This window comes from Hordeum vulgare, chromosome 2H, assembly GCF_904849725.1.
Source record: "Hordeum vulgare subsp. vulgare chromosome 2H, MorexV3_pseudomolecules_assembly, whole genome shotgun sequence".
Lineage (NCBI taxonomy): Eukaryota > Viridiplantae > Streptophyta > Magnoliopsida > Poales > Poaceae > Hordeum > Hordeum vulgare.
Genome location: NC_058519.1, coordinates 658566918 through 658586987, shown reverse-complemented (window position 1 = coordinate 658586987; position 20070 = coordinate 658566918). Strand labels below are relative to the sequence as shown.

Genomic DNA, 20070 nt, shown 5'->3' with positions numbered 1-20070 from the left:
CGTTTAGATCGGCCCGTTGGAGTTGCTTTTAGTGCATGCGCTTAATAGAAAAACGCCTATGGCCCTATTTGGATCCTCTAACTTGGCTAGAGGTTAGAGTTATTTTTTAACTCTGGACTAACCTGAACTAACTCTAGCCTTTGATGGTGTTTGGATGACATGGTTTGTTTGACAATAAATGCACTTTTTTCAATCATTTGACTCTTTTAACCAGGATTTGTTGTGGCTGGCTCTTGTGTGGCCTCCTTCCGCTCGCAAATGACATAAAAATCATCTTTGGAAATCAAGTATCGAAAATATGATAAATTTTATTTTGTCCATACAAATGAGACGTCCCACATAAACATACAATTCCTCAATCAAGCTTAACAAAATAAAATCACATTCCATGAACATGAGCTAACTCATCACGAAAGGCATTCATGTTGATATCTTCAACAAAAGGTTCGTCTTCTGGCCATGCAGATGCCGAAGAACTAGGCATTGGGTTATAATTTTCATTTGCATCACATGCATCAAATTCCCTATCCGCAATTCTGCTCTCTCGAATGAAATTATGAAGAGCCATACAAGCAACAATAATTCTAGTTTGCTTGTCCTTTGGAAATTTTGGCAAGTTCAACAAAATCCTAAATTTCATCTTGAACACTCCAAAGGATCGCTCAATGACATTCCTAACTTTGGCATGTGCATGGTTGAAGGTTTCTTTCATACCTTGTGGCGGCATGCTGTTTTGCCATCGACAACAGCTTCATACCCTTCACCAGTCATCATTGTACCATTATATGTTCCTACTCTACGTTGCTCAATGCACAATTCTAACAAGCAAGCACTATTAGCATCATTCCATTGAGCTTGATTTCTTTGGCTCACTGGGGGACCTCTGAAGCTCGATAACTCCTCCACATCGTCCTCCAATTCTTCATCATCTTTATCGAAGGGAGTGCCGTAGCCAGATGCTTGCCCACAGACGGCACTCCGCTGGCCTCCACCGCCGCCACAGATTGTCGTGTTGTTGCGCTGGTTACGGCGACCGGGTGCCGCGGCCGGCGAAGGTCGCGTCGGAGATGGGGCGGATGTATGGGAACGGAAGGCGCGATGGGATGAAGGAAAACGGGCCGGCGGGGGCAGGCGGACTGATGTGGTGGGACGGGGCCGACGGGGGCGGGGGCGGGCGGACGGGGCCAACGGGGGCGGGTGGGCTGTTGTGTGTGTGGGGGGGGGGAGGGGGGGTTGAGGAGGACGGGGGCGGGGGCGGGTGGGCTGCTGTGTGTGTGTGGGGGGGGGGAGGGGGGCTTGAGGAGGACGAGGGCGGCGGGGTCGGGCGGACTGGGGTGGCAGGGGCGAGCTGACGCGGCGATGCGGGAGGAGGAAACGAGGTCGAGAGGATAAGATACGAGAGGCAGGTGGGGCGACTGGATCCGGTGCGGCTGCATGCGGGCAGAAATGTAATTTTTTAGCACCCACCACAACTAGCTCCAATTAGAACCTTTTTGTAGGGATAGTTTTCTTAATGGGTTAGTTTTCATCTAACCCAAACTAACCCATGTGTTTGAATACTTTAAAGGTTAGTTCAGCCCCAACTAGCTCAAACTAGCTCCAGGAAACATGTCCTATATTGCGCATTACTTCAAGAATTTTGCTGCAACGTCCTATAGTAGCTGTTTCCAGGCATTTTTAGGGTCTTTTAAGGCACCTCCTACCAGCTACAGTGTTGCAGGCTCAACCAAGGGAAAAAAAATCAATTTATAGCTAGCAAGTATAGTGCCGCATCACAGTCAGAGCCAACTGGTCCAACCGGCGACGTGAAGTGCTATAACTTGGCAAGAACCAGCATCACAGCCCGAGACAAGAACCACCCACCCCGCTATAATAGTATACACGGTGAACGAGCTACGATCAAGCAAGCCAAGCTAGGAGATGGCAATGGTGGACGTCCAGGCTCCCTTTCTTGAGGACAAGGATGAGCCGCTCGCCGGCGTCTGCGACTTCCGCGGCCGCGCCGTCTACCGTTCCACCTCCGGCGGGTGGCGCTCCGCCCTCTTCCTCGTCGGTACGCACTGCATGTCCTAGAGCTATCTTGCTGTTTACTACGTAGATCCAGTTAACAAACTTGCCAGCTGTACATGCAGTGCTGGAGGTCGCTGTCATCATCGCCTACTACGGCGTGTCGGCGAACCTGATCACGTACCTGACGGGGCCGCTCGGCTACTCCAACGCGGCGGCGGCCACGGCGGTGAACGTCTGGACGGGGACGGCCAGGCTCATGCCGCTGCTGGGTGCCTTCGTTGCCGACTCCTGGCTGGGCCGGTACCGCTCCATCATCCTCGCCAACACCCTCTATGTCCTGGTAATTAACGAAATCACCCTGTTCTACCAAGTTGGTTTAGTACCTTGACTTAATGACTGCTTGGGAAACCACACATATAGACATACAATATGCACATATTCATGAATTTTCAGACTATAACAGTCACCGCAAAACGATAACTGTTAAAAAATAATTCGCCTTGTATATACAAAATGTCAAAGCTAGAATTTGGTACCTCGATTCTATCCAAGGAAACATATTAATTGAAGCAACATCAATTAACATGGATAAAAGGGAAGGGAGTACTCTACTCTTTTTGACAAGCATTTCCTCTGGTGGTTCATCCAAGGAAACATATCCTATGATACCATGTCACAAAAATTGAATATACATGCTTCAAAATTAAAAAGAAAAACTGTGAATGCCCACAAGACATATGCCTACTAGCCCTAAAAAAATCAGAGTCAAATTCCAAATAACTATTGAGAAATAAAAAAGACAAATTCAGTATGAATAGTGTCATAAAAAGACAAAAGCACAAATGCCACTATTCATGTCTTTTTTGTTTCTCCATGTATATTTCGATTTTTGGATTGAAATATTTAGGGATTGTGTGAACATGTCTTGTGCAAATTCATGATATTTTTTTTTCAGAATTTTTCTAAACATAGTTTTTTTAGTTTTAAAACATGGTATCATGGTATCATGTGATGGTTGATATCGTGATCATCCAACTGTTTGGTTTGTTAGGCTTGTCTTACTTTGAACTTAATGCACCAGCACCGTACAGTAAAGTAGGCCACAGACTTGACATGTCTAACTCGTCCATTTAAATATCTGGTCGACCTAATTAATCGTGATCGATCAAGGGCGACCCTGAGGTGCAAACAGTGCAATTATAGCCGATTTCGATTTTGGAAGTTCAGTATGGGTGATATTTATGTTTTAGACGATGTACTCCTCTTTTTTTTTTGCGGAAATGTGATATAGTCCTCTTATATACTGTATTAATTTGGATAAATACGACGAGATAGAAGACAAATAGACAGAAATATGTCTTGTACAACTGTACAAATCCTAGACATTATTTATGTATTGCTTGAGCCTTGTAGTCATATACTCCCTCCGTTCCGAAATATAAGTCTTTTAAGAGATTTTACTAGTGGGCTACATACGTAACAAAATGAATGAATGTACACTCTAAAATATGTCTATATACATCGCATGTAGATTTTTAGTGAAACCTCTAAAAAAACTTATATTTAGAAACGGAGGAAGTAGTATATAAGAGTGCATGATTATTTTGAAGTGCAAGACAAGGTAGAACAAATTCTAGTTTATCTTATGTTTTCTAAATAATCATGATACTCAACAACCCCACGGTCACGAGGGTAGGGACGCACATGATGAGACTGGATAAAAATTCGCAGGTAAGTCAATGGACATCCCCCACAGTCGTAACGGTCGATGTATCGCGGAAGTCATGGTTGGAATGAAAACCGACGAGGTTGCTCAAGCAAGGCGGTAGCCCTTTAATTGTGCCGATGTCGAGGTAGCCGAGGGCGTAGAGTGGTGTAGCCGTGGTCGTGGTGGCCATGGTCGATGTTGATTCGGGGTGGCCGGTATCGAGGTAATCGTCGTGGAGCCGCGGGCGCACAGAGGCAAAGTGTTAGTCATAGACGCAACGGTGTCGAGGTAGTCGTGCGTCAGGAAGAAGATGATGTTGACGAGGCATCGTGTCGGGTTTGCAAAGTCATGGAACACGTCGTGGACGAAGACATGCATCGGTGTTGCCAGCACTGGCCATGCGTAGAGCCGTAGACGGAAAAATTCTATGTTGACGAGGTGCCGCACTAGGCTTGCCAGGCCCGGGACATGTCGTGGACAAATGCACGTGTCGGTGTTACAAGCACAAGTCTTGCGTACACTAGGATCAACACGAGTTGTACACCATGTCGAGGGGGCTATCAGAGGAGGGCCCGACGATGGTTGCGATGCCAATTGCCATTGGGCAGATGTTGCCTGCTGTTGCGAGAGTAGATAAAGTGGTTGAGGAAGATGATGGCAATGCTGACGATGAGTTTGTGATGGGCAAAGATGAAGAGGTGAATGGCGGCGGCGGTGGCTATCGGGGTAGCAGCAGCGGTGGAGGAAGAAGAGCAAAGGCGGCGTCCTTAGGAGACACGTTTCAGGGTATATTACTTCCACATTCTCCTCTTCCTCTATAATCAGAGTTAAATTATTTCCCCAAGTTTGTAATTTGGCATTTTTCTCCAAAATTGATAACAAAGTTTTTAAAATATGAATGTTGGTATATACCATAATCAAACATAGCTTCATATTATTTGTGATAGCTTGAAGTATGGCAGGTAACATGTGCATTGCACATTAAAATGTATTAATAGACCACTGATTCCACAAACACTCAAAAGTCTAAACTACTTATCTACCTGCAGGGCTTTGGCATGATTACTGTAGCATCCACACTATTGTCTCAGGGATCGTCAACAACCATCGACAAAAAATCATCATCTCGCAATTTTTCGCTGCAAGTCTCCTTCTTCTATGCCTCTCTCTATCTCATCGCCCTCGCGCAGGGTGCTGGCAAGCCTTGTGGACTTGCCTTTGCAGCGGATCAATTCGATCCCAACCACCCTAGGGAGTTCAACGCACGGAGATCCTTCTTCAACTGGTGGCACTTCTCCATAGCTATTGGGATCACTTTTGCCGTCATCGTTGTTAGCTACATCCAAGAGAATCTTGGTTGGGGAATTGGGTTTGGCGCGCTCTGCGCCGTCATGATTTGTGCCTTTGGCGTATTTCTCCTTGGCAGTCCCATGTACCGCCTCCACACACCTATCATTGGCTCTAACAACCCTTTTGCTCGGTTAGGTCGTAGTGTTTTTGCGCTTGCTCGGAACTCAAGCTTTCGCTTTTGCACTAAAAGACATAATCATGAAGATGAAGATGCCGCAACAAACTTCGAGGAGGCGCGTTGCGTGCTACAGTTACTGCCGATATGGGTGGCATGCCTAGCTTATGGTGTGGTGATCGCGCAGATCATGACACTTTTTAACAAGCAAGGCCGCACCCTAGATCGTCATATTGGTGGCCTAGAGCTACCGCCAGCTGCATTGCAGGCATTCTGGCCAGCAGCCGGCTTGCTGTTCGTGCCCATCTATGATCGTGTTCTTGTGCCAGCACTGCGTTGCACGACGGGCACCCCGTCAGGGTTGACGTTGCTGCAACGAGTAGGTACGGGAATGGTTGTGTCGCTTGTTGCCATGTGTGTTGCGGCATTGGTAGAGACACGAAGGTTGGAGATGGCACGGGAGTACAACCTTATTGACAACACGAGGGCGACAATACCGATGAGCTGGGCATGGTTGGTTCCGCAGTATGTGATGCTCGGGGTAGCCGACGTGTTTGTGTTAGTCGGGATGCAAGAGTTCTTTTATGACCAGATGCCTATAGAGCTTCGTAGCCTTGGTATAGCGCTCTTCTATAGCGTGATGGGCGTCGGAGGCTTTATCAGCGGCGCTCTCATATCACTCATTGACCACATCACTTGTAGCGGTGGCGGTGAAAGTTGGTTCTCTGACAACCTCAATCATGCGCACCTTGACTACTTCTACTGGTTGCTCGCTGGTCTAAGCACCGCCGAGCTTGCGTTCTACGTCTATGTCACCAAAACTTACGTCTACAAGGAAAAGAGAGACAGTTGAGAGTGATAACCTAGCACTAGTACTTGTACGCATCGATCATCTGATATGGTGTATGATCTGGAAACAAGTGTTCACTCCATTGGACTATGGTCTCTTACCTGATATTTAAAGAATGTATATCTTTTCTTGGTTTATGAATCCAACCTCATTTTTTTATTTTGTGTTGAGTGGCACATGGCATTGTAATAAACTCTTTATAGACTCATCTCAACCACACTTTACATGTGTAGATAATAACTGCAACCACTATTTAAGAAGTATTGTTTACAGAGGTCATTTTCACCTCCTCATGTTTCCACAAGTGGCGTCGCTAGTCGCAACCTGAGAGATTTTTTTTCGTAGATTCGTTTATTCGGAACATTTTATCTCTTTAACCATGTGTCCAAATCTCAAACCGTTTCTACCGTTGGAATCCTAGCGTTTCGACAAATCTTTAAAAGTACATCACATGTTAATAGGTTTCGATAAATTGTTTTTTCATGAAAAAACAAAACTGGGAGCACATTTTTTGACTTTCTGAATAGCGCAAGCAAATCTATGCTTCCACAAGAAGCAAATCAGTGTCTATAACACGAGAAAAAGTACGCGCTTTTTTATTGCTGGCCATTTGCGTAAGCAAATCCACACCTTCACGAGAAGTAAATTTGTGTCTCTTGTGGAAGGAAAATAAAGAAAAATTATGTTTTTCCCTTTCTTGAGAGGCACGATTCGTGAAATCAAATCATGCCTCCACGTATAATAAATATGTGTGTCTCACTGTAGGGGAAAAAGAAAACATGTTTGTTCTCGCAACTTATTTTTCAAATTCTTTTTGTCCAAAACCAAACGAAAATGGCCCCCGGAAAAATCATTTAAATCTGAAAAACGCATATAGAAAATTAAATAAAAGTCGGAAGGGAGCGTCCAGCAAACCAAAGTGACCCTTGTGAGGGGCTGATGGATGCCTAAGCTATTCCTCTTGGTCGGCTTATAACTAAATAATAGGTGAACGACAGAGGCCCGATGCCTATCCACACGCTTTATGAGCCGGTTACAGTGCAAAGTATAAACGACGCAAACCCACTCGTCCACTTGGGCTCAGTCCATTTCAAAAACAATCCCTTCTTTTGACTGCATTGGCAAACATGGACACAAAATTTATTTTTATGCCTTGCCACATTGTCGGTGTTCAAACAAAAGACACACCTGTCTCTATAACCCTCAAGAAATTAAAAACGTGTGTGTGTGCACGCACACATGAGTCAAGGTGAAGACGTGAGCGTGAATAAAATTTAAAATCTTTATTGATTTTTTATTCTCTTATAGTTTTATATATCTAATTGACAAAAAGAAAAGGTCAAGATACAGCCACATATTTTAATTGCAAAGTATTCATATATTTCCTAATGATAACCATTTTTATATGCAAAAGCATATATCCTTGGAATACATGATAAACATCCCTACATAAAGATAGTGCATATTTTAAACAAACAGTGCATATTTATGAAAGTATTTTAAAATACAAGATGAGAGTATTTGAAGATACAGTATCAACACTTTTCAAACACATGACGAACATTCTTAACAAATAGACATTGACCATACTTTAAATAAACAGTGAATTTTTATATAACATAATGCACATTTTTAGCATCACGCAGAAAATTGTGGAAAATAACCGATAAACATTTGAAAATACACAACTTTTATTTTCTAGAAATACTGTGACATTTTTTCATAGATAATGAATAAAACATATTAATCTGCAGAAAATTAGGAAAATAATAAAGAAAGTCTATTTAAAGAAATTAAGAAAAGTATGCATGTATTTTTTAATGTTTTCACTTATTAAAAAAAGAATATATACATAAATGGAAAACATCATATACATAGATGCCAGACATCATTTAAAATACATGGTGATGATGTTTCAATTACAAATTAATAATTTATAGATACAAGATGAAACATTTTTTTAGGATCAACACTTTAAGAAGGACCTAATGAATCAGAACATGCATAATAAAATAAATATATGATACACTTTTTGCAATACCGACGAACATTTGCTAACAACATGCTGATCTATTGTTCAAAACAAGTGGTGATTGTTTAACATATTATGAACATGTTTCAAAAACAATATGAACATTTTTGATGGAATTTTAATAAAATAATGAAATGAAAAGAAAATATATAATAAATAAAAAGTTCAATATGTACCTTTCATATTTGGAAAATATTCAACCTGTATTTGGGAAATGTTTGCCACGCATTCTAAAAATATTTGAGAAAACGTCCAATATCCATCTTGGAAAGGAAACAATAAATTTAACTTAAATTTTCGTAATAAAATAAAAACCGAAAAAATAGATTGGGAAAACAAAAAGGAGGAAATGGAATTAAAGTACAATAAAAAGGAAACATAAATTAAATATTGAAACCAACTATAGGAGAAAAATAGATGAACCCAGAAGACTAGGAATAGGAGAAAAATAGAAGAAATAAAACCAAAAAATGAAGGCAAGAACCCTGGTAATCTCCGTATCATGAGACTGACCCGGCAAAATATTTCTATCCTGATGTAAATAAGAAGTATGCCTAGCCAGATTTTGATCCTTATAATTTGAGCTCCTAGATTCATTAACGAATCACAAGTAGCAAAAGAAAGCCTCCAGCTTAAAATTTCCTTGATGATAGCCACATACGGCCATACTGATCACCACCTCCTTCCTTGTTGTTCTTAATAATGGCCAGGCTATCTACAACAATATAGAGGTGGTAAACATCGAAAAGTGCAAATGGAGCCCGGGCTCCAGGCAGGACTTAAAAAAACATATTTCCACATCACAAAAAAAGTCAATTTTTTTATACATACGCAAATACATATATAGCACGTTGAGGAAAACGTTCATAACAATACACTTTCATACGTGGCGTATAAAAAAAACAAAAACACAAATGAAAATGGGCCCTTTTTTGTTGTTCTTGGGCCGGAATTTTGTTATTTTTGTGCAGCTTGCAAAAAGAAATTTTTCTGAATGAAATTTTACAGATCCACTGCAAATGAGTATAAGTTTCCACATATTTATTTTTGGATTTTTTTGAAACATAGAAATATAATTTTTGAATCTTTTGAAATAAAGTCCTCCAATGCCCCCATCCACCAAAACTTCGCACTTTGGTAAACATCAAGATCTTCAGCTAGCTAGTGAAAGCGCTTCTTGAGCGCCTCGAGATTTAGATCAGATATGCCTGGGTACACAATAGAAGGTGATCTCAAGTTCAAATATGTTTCATATGACAAACCTACTTTCGTGGAAGTTGTTGGGACATCCAAGTGGAAGGGATGATGTTGTCCAAAAACCAGGTATTTCTCTAATTTGAGAACAAAGGTTTTTCAAACCATTTAGATGATGACACTAAAGTTAATTATCAGTATCGGCACATGATCAACAAACTTCACTTGAGCTAGGTATACTCCCTCATGAACAGTAGCACCCATAAAAGAAGGAAAAAAAGTTCAAACAATTCTGAATTTTTTTGGTAAACTTTCATAAATGTTTTGTACGCTTGTAAAATTTTAGCACCCAGTGACATTACTGGAAGTCATGGAAAAAAATTGATGTTTCAAATATGGTAGTTTTTAATACATTTTGGAGTGTTGTTTTTGCTCTTTTTTTTTGTCACGCCTCACATCATTTCATGCTGAAATTTTACAAGCATACAAAACAATTGTCAAAGTAAAGAAATCAGAATTTTTTGAATGAATTTATTATTTTTTTGATTTTACTGTTCATCAGGGAGCATATGAGTTTGGGAGCATAATAGGACTTCCGCACTATGTCCTTATATCGATAGATCTGCATCCCAAAGACTACTATCCATCATGCATCTCAAAGTATTAAGTAAAACAAAGTATTAGAATAATGCAAAGTGACAAACCTTATCTCCAAAAGCTCCATGTTGTCTTTTCTAGCCATTCTTATTTTCTGTTCAACGTCCAGTCTCTATTCCCTCTTTATCTTCCATAGCAACAACCGCAACATCAACCATGTTGCAAGGTAGTTCTACAATGAAGGCTATGTTGCGAGGCAGTTCTGCAAAAGTGGTCCTGCAAGGCAACGATCGCTACACACTACAGGAAACATGAAATTTGCCGTCAGTACTGCAGGGAATCCGCCCCTTGTCTCGGGCCACCGTTTGCCGCACCACTGGGAAGCCACCGAGACGGGCGTCGCCGACGACCGCATGACCGGGAGGCCGCTCCCTGCCTCGCACCATCGCACAACCAACCATGGCTGCCTGTCTCATTCCGCCGTTCGCCCCTGCTCTTTGCGTCGCCGCCACGGGAGTTCATCACCGCAAGTCTCCATGTCCGGTCACTGAACGAACAGGAAGAACACCAAACGAACAGGAAGAGCACCAAACGAACATGAATGATTACGAATAACAACTGCAGAAACAACAATATGGGCCACACGTCATTTTTTAATATAAAGTGTATTCTTTGCCGTCTCTTATTGTCAACCGGCAAAGAGCCTCTGATGGCAAAGACTTCACGTCGTCCGTTAACGGGCGGTTTTGTTAGTCTCTTTTTTTACCGTCTGCCTCATAACGCATTGTGGCAAAACATTTTCACCGACAGCAAATTCTTTACCGTGTGCCCGACCAAATGCTGACGGCAAAATATTCGTTTGCTCACTTAGTGGATGGTGACATGCTTTACTGTCAGGAGCTGACGGCAAAATCTTCGCCGTTTGTAATTATCTCTTTGTCGTCTGTAGCGCCTTGACGGCAAAATGCATGATTCATGTAGTGACAACGACATCCATGTTGCGTAGCGGCGATCGCAACATCAACCATGCTGCGAGGCAGTTCCTCAATATGGGCATGTTGCACTACAATAACGGACATGCTACATGCCAATGACTACAATAACGGACGTACTAGCGTCACCACGTCGGATATGCCGTGATACCATCATGCATGCACGAGGAACGCAATGGTGACCATGCTGCGACGACATACTACCGGACACGGCAAAGACGACGCTGGCGTGAACTTGGCGGCCCTCCTGCTACGAGGGTGTGAGGACGATTGCTACTCGTTTGTTGTGTCGTGAAGATAGGAACGAAGTGAACCACTGCTCTACCATGCGATGGACTAATGGTACTGCAACATAAAAAAAAGTTTCTTTCTTTTATTGTGAACATTTTTTTGCATTCTAGAACAAAATCTAAAATTCTAAAAAAATTCCGATATCGAGTTCACTTTTTTAAAATAAACAAGTTTTGATTTTTTTGGAATAATAATTATTTTAGGATTTTTTTATGAAATTATGAATAATTTGAAAAAACATTTTTTTTATTTTTTAATTTAAAGAAAAGAGAAGACAAAATTAAATAGAGATATAAAAGCTAAATATAAATAGAAAACCACTAAAGAAAACAGACAGAAACAACCTTGTTAGGAACTTTCTACAAGGTTCCCAAAACCAGTAAAACCCGGGTGTAACCTTGTTCCTAAAACTGGGAGGGCTTAGATTCTAAAATGGGTCAGCAAGTATCTCGACGCTCCCTCGATCCCTTGCACATAGCATCGACACTTTGCCGTAGAATACAACAAATAGGAAATCACTGCTAATCCGACCGGGTGGAGGAGGCCCACAAGAAGCAGGCCGCAACATCATGCACCAGCGGACTCCCAACTTCAATGCAAAGCTGCCACCTCAAGCCCAACATGGATCATGGGCCGCCCCTTCAGTGCTTGAGCGCCATTCCACAACGACCCAAATGAGTCAAAGTCGAGCACCACGTCTACTCGGCTCCTTCCGTCAGTCTTAAAATAAATGTTTTAAGCTTAATACAACTTTGTACTATAGAGCTACACTAATAGAAAAATGATCTTTTGTCCCAGTTCGTAAGGGCCTTCTGTCCCGGTTTTGGAACCGGGACTAAAATGTCGTTACTAATGCCCTCAGCCTTTAGTCCCGGTTCTTACACCAACCGGAACAGATGGGCCTCCACGTGGCCGCTGCGGCCAGGCCAGGCAGGGGGGCCTTTAGTCCCGGTTGGTGACACCAACCGGAACCAAAAGGCATCCACGCGTCAGCACCTGGCTGAAGCTGAGGTTTTTTTTTAAAAGGGACTCGTTTATGGGTTAATTTAGGTTGTCATATACACCAACCAACGAGCATCCATGAGCAAGCACAAAAAGAAATAATTTTATCTTTCATCCATGAGCATCCATGAGCATGCACAAAAATTCATCAGGCACACCACCATCATACTTAAAAGTGCAGTAGCAGTTCAACACTATTTTACTTAAAAGGTTTACACTATAAAGATTAAAACTCCATCAGGTTTTTAGGATCTTCATTCCTCCTTCTTCACCTTCTCCTTCATCATCCTGATGCGCTTAGAGCGGCGAAGCCACAGGCCAGGCCGTGGGATGTACTCCTCTACCACAATTGACATGGCCTTGTCGCCCAGCTATGGGATCACCATCGCGAGGCCATCGTCGCTGCTACTTTTGCTGTAGCCAGAGTCGCTGCTGCCGTAAACATAGAACCTGTCGCAGTACTCGCTACTCCTGCTCCCATTGCCTTGCCAAATGCAAAAAGTTTTTTAAAAATGGGTGTGAGACATAGCCTAATGGAGAGGAAGAAGAGACAGAGCATACTGGCATCGTCGTCGTCCTGGTAGCGCCTCCGACACATAGTCGTGTCGAACACCTTCACGGCGAACGTGGCGTTGTCGTCGTACCTGAAGACAAGGAAGTACCCGTGCCGCAGGTCGTAGGCACGGATGAATGCTTCCAGCCACGATCTAGGTACATGCTTCCATCGGTGTCGAACACCACCTCCACGTCCCACAGCTTGCGAAGCCCGTTGCCGGTCTGCCTCAGCTTCATGTTCTGTGGCCGATGGCCGTCTAACATCTTCATAAAATTGTCCGACAGCACCTGCCCGTTGGAGGATTTCTCAAGTATAATCGTGAAGAACTCCATCTCTGAAAAGTAGCAGAAGAGACCAATTACTATCCTTTACAACATTGTCAGTACTCGCTGCTCCTGCTCCCATTGCCTTGCCAAATGCAAAAAAGTTTTTTTTAAAAATGGGTGTGAGACATAGCCTAACGGAGAGGAAGAAGATACATAACGTACTGGCATCGTCGTCGTCTTGATAGCGCCTCGGACATATAGTCGTGTCGAACACTTTCACGGCGAACGTGGCGTTGCCGTCGTACCTGAAGACAAGGAAGTACCCGTGCTGCAGGTCGTAGGCACGGACGAACTGCTTCCAGCCACGATCTAGGTACATGCTTCCATCGGTGTCGAACACCACCTCCACGTCCCACAGCTTGCGAAGCCCGTTGCTGGCCTGCCTCAGCTTCATGTTCTGTGGCAGATGGTCATCTAGCATCTTCACAAAATTGTACGGCAACACCTGCCTGCTGGAGGATTTCTCAAGTATAATCGTGAAGAACTCCATCTCTGAAAAGCAGCTGAAGAGACCAATTACTACCCTTTACAACATTGTCGTACAACATTTACAGCAACATGATCATCAGTATTAGGTAGGACCTAATTAAATACCCTCTTTAAGATAAAATAGCATAAAACAATATAGACCCTGACTTGAGGTCGGAGGGGGGTCGGTGACGGGGACGACGGCGTGGATGATGGAGGGGGCTCCTAGATTTCTGCATAGTGCTCTCCAATTTTAGCATTCAAAGTAGGAGTACTTTTCTAATTTCAGCATTCAATAAGCAAAACCAAATCGTAAAATAAAGTAGTATTCAAATTAGCATGCATTCAATTATAAGAAAAACTACATCATCTCTTGTCATACATATAGCATCACTAATACAGCTAGAACCGTAGCGCCCGACGGGTATCGTCGCGGGCGGTGGACACCCAAAGAGAAGGAACCATCAGAGGATCATAGCTCCAGTGAGATCCTTGAAGAACCTGCCAGGTATTGTCGAACCTGCCCACCAACGCAACCATGTAGCGATGGACGTGCTCGTCCTCCTCGCTGACACGGTGACGTACCACCTCCGCGGTGTCCGGAAGCCTCGGCACCATCACTGGCCCACGCGACCGCCACCAAACAAGGATCGAGTCAACAACGGGCTGGCTCCTGACCAACCTACGCCCCCGGAAGATAGCATCTCCCAATACTAGCCGGGCGGAGCCCAGTCCCGGACAGGACCCCTCTGATCAAGCAGGTGTCCTCCGCCGAGTCGACGACGAGGATGCGGGATAGGCATCGTAAAATGAACTAAAAAACTAAACTAGTTCTATTAATTTTCTTGCTAAAAATAAACTACTTCTTATATCAGCGCGCTTCTAAAAATAAATAACAAATTACCACATCACCACATTTTAAAATACGGGATAGGCATATTATATCATCGTAAAATGAACTAGAAAATAAACTAGTTCTATACGGGATAGGCATATGGTAGTAGGACTACCACATCACCACATTTTAAAATACGTGATTTTGAGACATGGACATAGTCTTTTATGATAAAACCTTAGATAATCCTTCTTATATCAGCGTGCTTCTAAAAATAAATAACAAATGTATCTCAACACAAATGCAATGAATTTTTTCACAATATAGGTGATGATGCTTACGATGACTTATTGGTTAGGGTATGGCTATGAAAAGGGGTCCATCAGATTCACAAAACATATGGTTTCATTTTTGGGAGATTTTTTGATATATTTTTCAAACATATTGTGCCTTTAATACACAATAACTATAGTCAAGAGTTCCAAGAATATGGTACATTAGCATTGCATTTCTAGTTTCCTAGAAACAAACATTGTATTGCTTGCTACTCCATTCAAGAATAATCAATTATAGTCTAGTTGCTTAATCTAAGAAAATAGATAATCGAATGGTCGTGAATTTTTTCCATTGGGTAACAAGGAAATAAAATATATGAAGACTTCATTTTCCTTTGTGGGTGTGAAACTTCCAAGCCTTTTCTCGAATAAGATGGACACTTGAGAGGCTCATTTTAGTACAAAATTGTATCCAAAAATATGTATATTTATTTGTATTTTTGTATTCTAATGAACAAACTGTTGTGTTATAAATAAAAAATTAAAAACAATAATAAAAAAAAGAACAGAGCTGTGGCGGCGGCTCACATCGGGGGGGGGGGGGGGGCGACGGCGTGGGCGGCGAGGGCGAGGGCAACGACGGCGGGGGGCGGAGGGCGAGGGCGACAGTGACGGGCGACGGCTCGGGGGCGGCGGAGGGCGACGACGGTGGCGGCGGGGGGCAGAGGGCGATGGCGACGGGCGACGGCATGGGCTCGGGTGAAAAGGATCGAGATGGACCTAGAGGGGGGTGAATAGGTACAAATCCAAATTTTACCAATTACTTAGCAATTTTAGGCTAAAGTGCGGAATATAAGTGTAAGCCTAATAATTGCTATGACAAAGAGTAAGCTATTAGGAGTGAAGCAAGGCAAGCTGTAAGCAATAAGCAAATACAAGTATGTAATAAGGATTAACACAAGTAGAGAGTTAGGGTTAGGAATAACTGAAACTCCGAGAGAGACAAGGATGTATCCCGATGTTCACTTCCTTGGAGGGAAGCTACGTCACCGTTAGAGGGGCGGATGTTACCACGAAGGCACACCAACGCCACGAAGGCTCACCCTATTCTCCCTTTGAGATAACTCCACGAAGGCGTTTCTCAACCACTAGTGGTAAGCCTTAAGGTGGCTTCCGAACCTTCACAAACTTTCCGGGGGATATCACAATGGTTTGATTCCTCTCCGAAGACTCCTACCATCTAGGAGTCTCCAACCTCCAAGAGTAACAAGATCACGGGGATTGCTCAAAACTTGCTCAAATCACAAATCACTTTGGTGGGAAGGAGGAGAGGGAGACGATCTTTCTTTTGATTGGAACAACACTCTAAATGACTCACAAATGCTCTTGGGATCTAGGATTTGGTGTAGACAAGAGTGAGTGAGAGGAAAGGTGTTCTTGGATGTATCTTAGCTGTGTTGAGCACTCTATCTCGAGGTGGGAGAAGAGTATATATAGTGTGGGCTGAAATCCAGCCGTTGGTGGTGCAATAAGTCACACAGGGTCCGGACGTCCGGCACTTGTCGGACGTCCGGGCGTCCGTGAGGGACCGGACGTCCGGAGGGAGTCGGATGTTCGAGACCTGTAGGCCTGACTGGAGATCAACTGAATTCATCAGTGGCCGGACGTCCGGAGGTCGGACGTCCGAGGCCTGTAGGTGAGCCTGGAACTATTCGAATACATCAGCAGCCGGACGTCCGGAGGTGGCCCGGAAGTCCGTATTATACAACACAATTTCTTCTGGTGGTGGCTTCCGGATTTCCGACGGGGGTCGGACATCCGGAGGTCGGACGTCCGGAGGAGGCCGGATGTCCAAGATATAGTGCACACAAACTACTGGTGTTGGCCTCCGGATTTCCGGAGCTTGGCCGGATGTCCGGCCCTCGGACGTCCGGAGGGAGCCGGATTTCTGAGTTATAGTGTGAACAACCTACTGGTGTCTGGCTGCGGATTTCCGGAGCTTGGCCGGATGTCCGGCCCTCGGACGTCCGGAGGGAGCCGGATGTCCGAGGAGATTGGACATATGTTGAATTGTAGAGAGTGGATATTGTGTGATGTTTGATATGATTGTAGAGATGTGGTATGAGCAAGTTTCTCGCAAAGCCTGTGATCCCCTCTTAATAGTGCGGGATCCCTATACTCAATATCAGTAAACTTCAAAAGACTATTCTACAGCATCTCTTCTTAATCCCGAGTCTTCTCGAAATATAACTCACCAATCTTTTCAGGCAGCCTTTGGCACAGAAATCTTAATCTACTAAAGTACTTGCCGTCCTGAGATACACTCAACAAATAGGATTAGTTTCCTATGTATGTGTTGTCATTAACACCAAAAGACAATTAGGGGCATAGCCTGCACTTTCATCGGGGGGCGGAGGGCGACGGGCGACGGCGACGGGGGCTGCCTCGCGGCGCCGTGGGTGAGCTCGCGGCGTCGTCGGGCGGGGGGCAATGATGGCGATACCAATCTGAAAGTCTCAAGTGCTGGCTTATATAGCAAAGACCTTTGGTCCCGGTTGGTGCCACCAACCGGGACCAAAGGCCTCTTTTCAGCAGCCCAAAGGGCGGGAAACAGAGACCTTTGGTCCCGGTTAGTGGCACCAACCGCGACTAAAGGGGGCATTAGTCTCGGTTGGAGCCACCAACCGGGACCAAAGGTCTCTTTTCAGCAGCCCAAAGGGCGGGAAGCAGAGGTCTTTGGTCCCGGTTGGAGCCACAAACCGGGACTAAAGGCATGTGCGTGCCACAGCTGCGGTGCGGTTGGATATTTAGTCCCACCTCGCCAAGCGAAGGGCTCCCGAACCTATTTATAAGCTCCGCCGCGGCTGCAACATCGAGCTTGAATTTAAAGACAAAATTCAACCTAAATTCAAAGTACTAGTTAGCCTAGGTTGAATTTTCTCTATAAATTCACATCAATTTTTTTTAATTTTTTTTCCATTATTTTTGTTTTGTTTTTTGCTTTATTTTTTCTTTTATTTCTACTTACAACTAAATTTTTGTTTTTTGGCACCAACCGGGACCAAATGCCGTGTGCTGGCTCGGTGCGGTGATATGTTTAATTTTTATTTTTTAGTTTTTTGCTTTCTTTTTTGTTTCTAATTACTTATTTATTTTCTTTTATGATAATTCTTTTTGCTATTAAAGTTTCTAACAAAATTCTAATTACTTATTTATTTTCTTTTATGATAATTGTTTTTCTATTAAAGTTTGTAACAAAATTCTAATTACTTATGTATTTTCTTTTATGATAATTCTTTTTGCTATTAAAGTTTGTAACAAAATTCTAATTACTTATTTATTTTCTTTTATGATAATTCTTTCAGTTCCGACTTCTTGTTTTATTAAAGTTTATTTTATTTTATTTGGTTTCTACTTACATCATTTTCATCCCTCTCTGACTTCATATGTTATTTTTCATGCATTTACTGATTATTTTCAGCTATAAGACCCTGAAATTGAAAAGCATTTCAAATAAACTCTGAAAAGGTTGGAATTTGGCATGGTATCATCATTTCATTCACATAGCATATGCAAGAAAGTTGAGAGGGTTACGACAAAAACTGGATGCACTTCGTGTACAAAACGGACAATCTCTTTCAAAGTATCAGGATTTCATACGGGAACTTGTCTGTTACAACAGTCATTTCAAATGAACTACGAAAAGGTTGAAATTGGCATGGTATCATCATAATAGTTGTGGAGAAAGTCTTCACCTTTTCTTTGCTTGTGTCCTTTCCTTATTGCGCCGTAACCATGAATAATCTTCATCATTTGTCAGGATGCTTGGGTCAGCCTTGACTTTGAAGGGAGGAATTTCATGAAACTTTTCATAATCTTCGCACATGTCTGTCTTGCCCTCCACTCCCAAGATGTCCCTTTTTCCTGAAAGAACTATGTGGCACTTCGGTTCATCGTATGATGTATTCGGTTCCTTATCTTTTGTTTTTCTCGGTTTGGTAGACATGTCCTTCACATAGATAACCTGTGCCACATCATTGGCTAGGACGAACGGTTCGTCAGTGTACCCAAGATTGTTCAGATCCACTGTTGTCATTCCGTACTGTGGGTCTACTTGTACCCCGCCTCCTGACAGATTGATCCATTTGCACTTAAAAAAAGGGACCTTAAAATCATGTCCGTATTCCAGTTCCCATATGTCCACTATGTAACCATAATATGTGTCTATTCCCCTTTCGGTTGCTGCATCAAAGCGGACACCGCTGTTTTGGTTGGTGCCCTTTTGATCTTGGGCGATCGTGTAAAATGTATTCCCATTTATCTCGTATCCTTTGTAAGTCAATACAGTTGAAGATGGTCCCCTGGACAACGAGTACAACTCATCACAAACAGTGTTCTCACCTCTGAGACGTGTTTCCAACCAACTGCTGAAAGTCCTAATGTGTTCACTTGTAATCCAGTCGTCGCACCGCTCCGGGTGTTTGGAGCGCAGACTGTTCTTGTGTTCATCGACATACGGGGTCACCAAGGTAGAGTTCATTAGTACCGTGTAGTGTGCTTGAGGCCAAGAATATCCGTCCCTGCATATTATTGAGTCCCCTCCAAGCGTGCCTTTTCCAGTTAGTCTCCCCTCATACCGCGGTTCAGGAAGTCCTATCTTCTTAAGGCCAGGAATGAAGTCAACACAAAACCCAATGACATCCTCTGTTTGATGGCCCATGGAGATGCTTCCTTCTGGCCTAGCGCGGTTACGGACATATTTCTTTAGGACTCCCATGAACCTCTCAAAGGGGTACATATTGTGTAGAAATACGGGGCCTAGAATGACAATCTCGTCAACTAGATGAACTAGGACGTGCGTCATGATATTGAAGAAGGATGGTGGGAACACCAGCTCGAAACTGACAAGACATTGCACCACATCACTCCTTAGCCTTGGTATGATTTCTGGATCGATTACCTTCTGAGAGATTGCATCGAGGAATGCACATAGCTTCACAATGGCTAATCGGACGTTTTCCGGTAGAAGCCCCCTCAATGCAACCGGAAGCAGTTGCGTCATAATCCCGTGGTAGTCATGAGACTTCAGGTTCTGGAACTTTTTCTCTGCCATATTTATTATTCCCTTTATATTCGACGAGAAGCCAGTCGGGACCTTCATACTAAGCAGGCATTCATAAAAGATTTCCTTCTCTTCTTTGGTAAGAGCATAGCTGGCAGGACCTTCATACTGCTTTGGAGGCATACCGTCTTTTTCATGCAAACGTTGCAGGTCCTCCCATGCCTCAGCTGTATCTTTTGTCTTCCCATACACGCCCAAGAAGCCTAGCAGGTTCACGCAAAGGTTCTTCGTGACGTGCATCACGTCGATCGAAGAGCGGACCTCTAGGTCTTTCCAGTAGGGTAGGTCCCAAAATATAGATTTCTTCTTTCACATGGGTGCGTGTCCCGCAACGTCACTCGGAACAG

The 20070-nt window shown here is 43.4% G+C and overlaps 1 protein-coding gene across 1 annotated transcript; it reads left to right on the top strand.

Moving 5' to 3' along the window:
* The first annotated feature begins 1920 nt into the window (after window positions 1-1920).
* LOC123428951 (protein NRT1/ PTR FAMILY 5.10-like) lies at window positions 1921-6036 on the top strand. Its single transcript, XM_045113035.1, has 4 exons — window positions 1921-2053; window positions 2133-2350; window positions 4768-5206; window positions 5279-6036. Exons 1-4 carry the CDS (start codon window positions 1921-1923, stop codon window positions 6034-6036), a joined length of 1548 nt encoding a protein of 515 aa, XP_044968970.1.
* Window positions 6037-20070: the final 14034 nt, after the last annotated feature.

Excerpts from the sequence above, each read along its gene's own strand:
- LOC123428951 (XM_045113035.1), top strand. The coding sequence starts at position 1,921 with ATGGCAATGGTGGACGTCCAGGCTCCCTTTCTTGAGGACAAGGATGAG. Across the intron at positions 2,054-2,132 it reads CTCCGCCCTCTTCCTCGTCG|TGCTGGAGGTCGCTGTCATC; the intron begins GTACGCACTGCA and ends CTGTACATGCAG. Across the intron at positions 5,207-5,278 it reads CCCTTTTGCTCGGTTAGGTC|ATGCCGCAACAAACTTCGAG; the intron begins GTAGTGTTTTTG and ends ATGAAGATGAAG.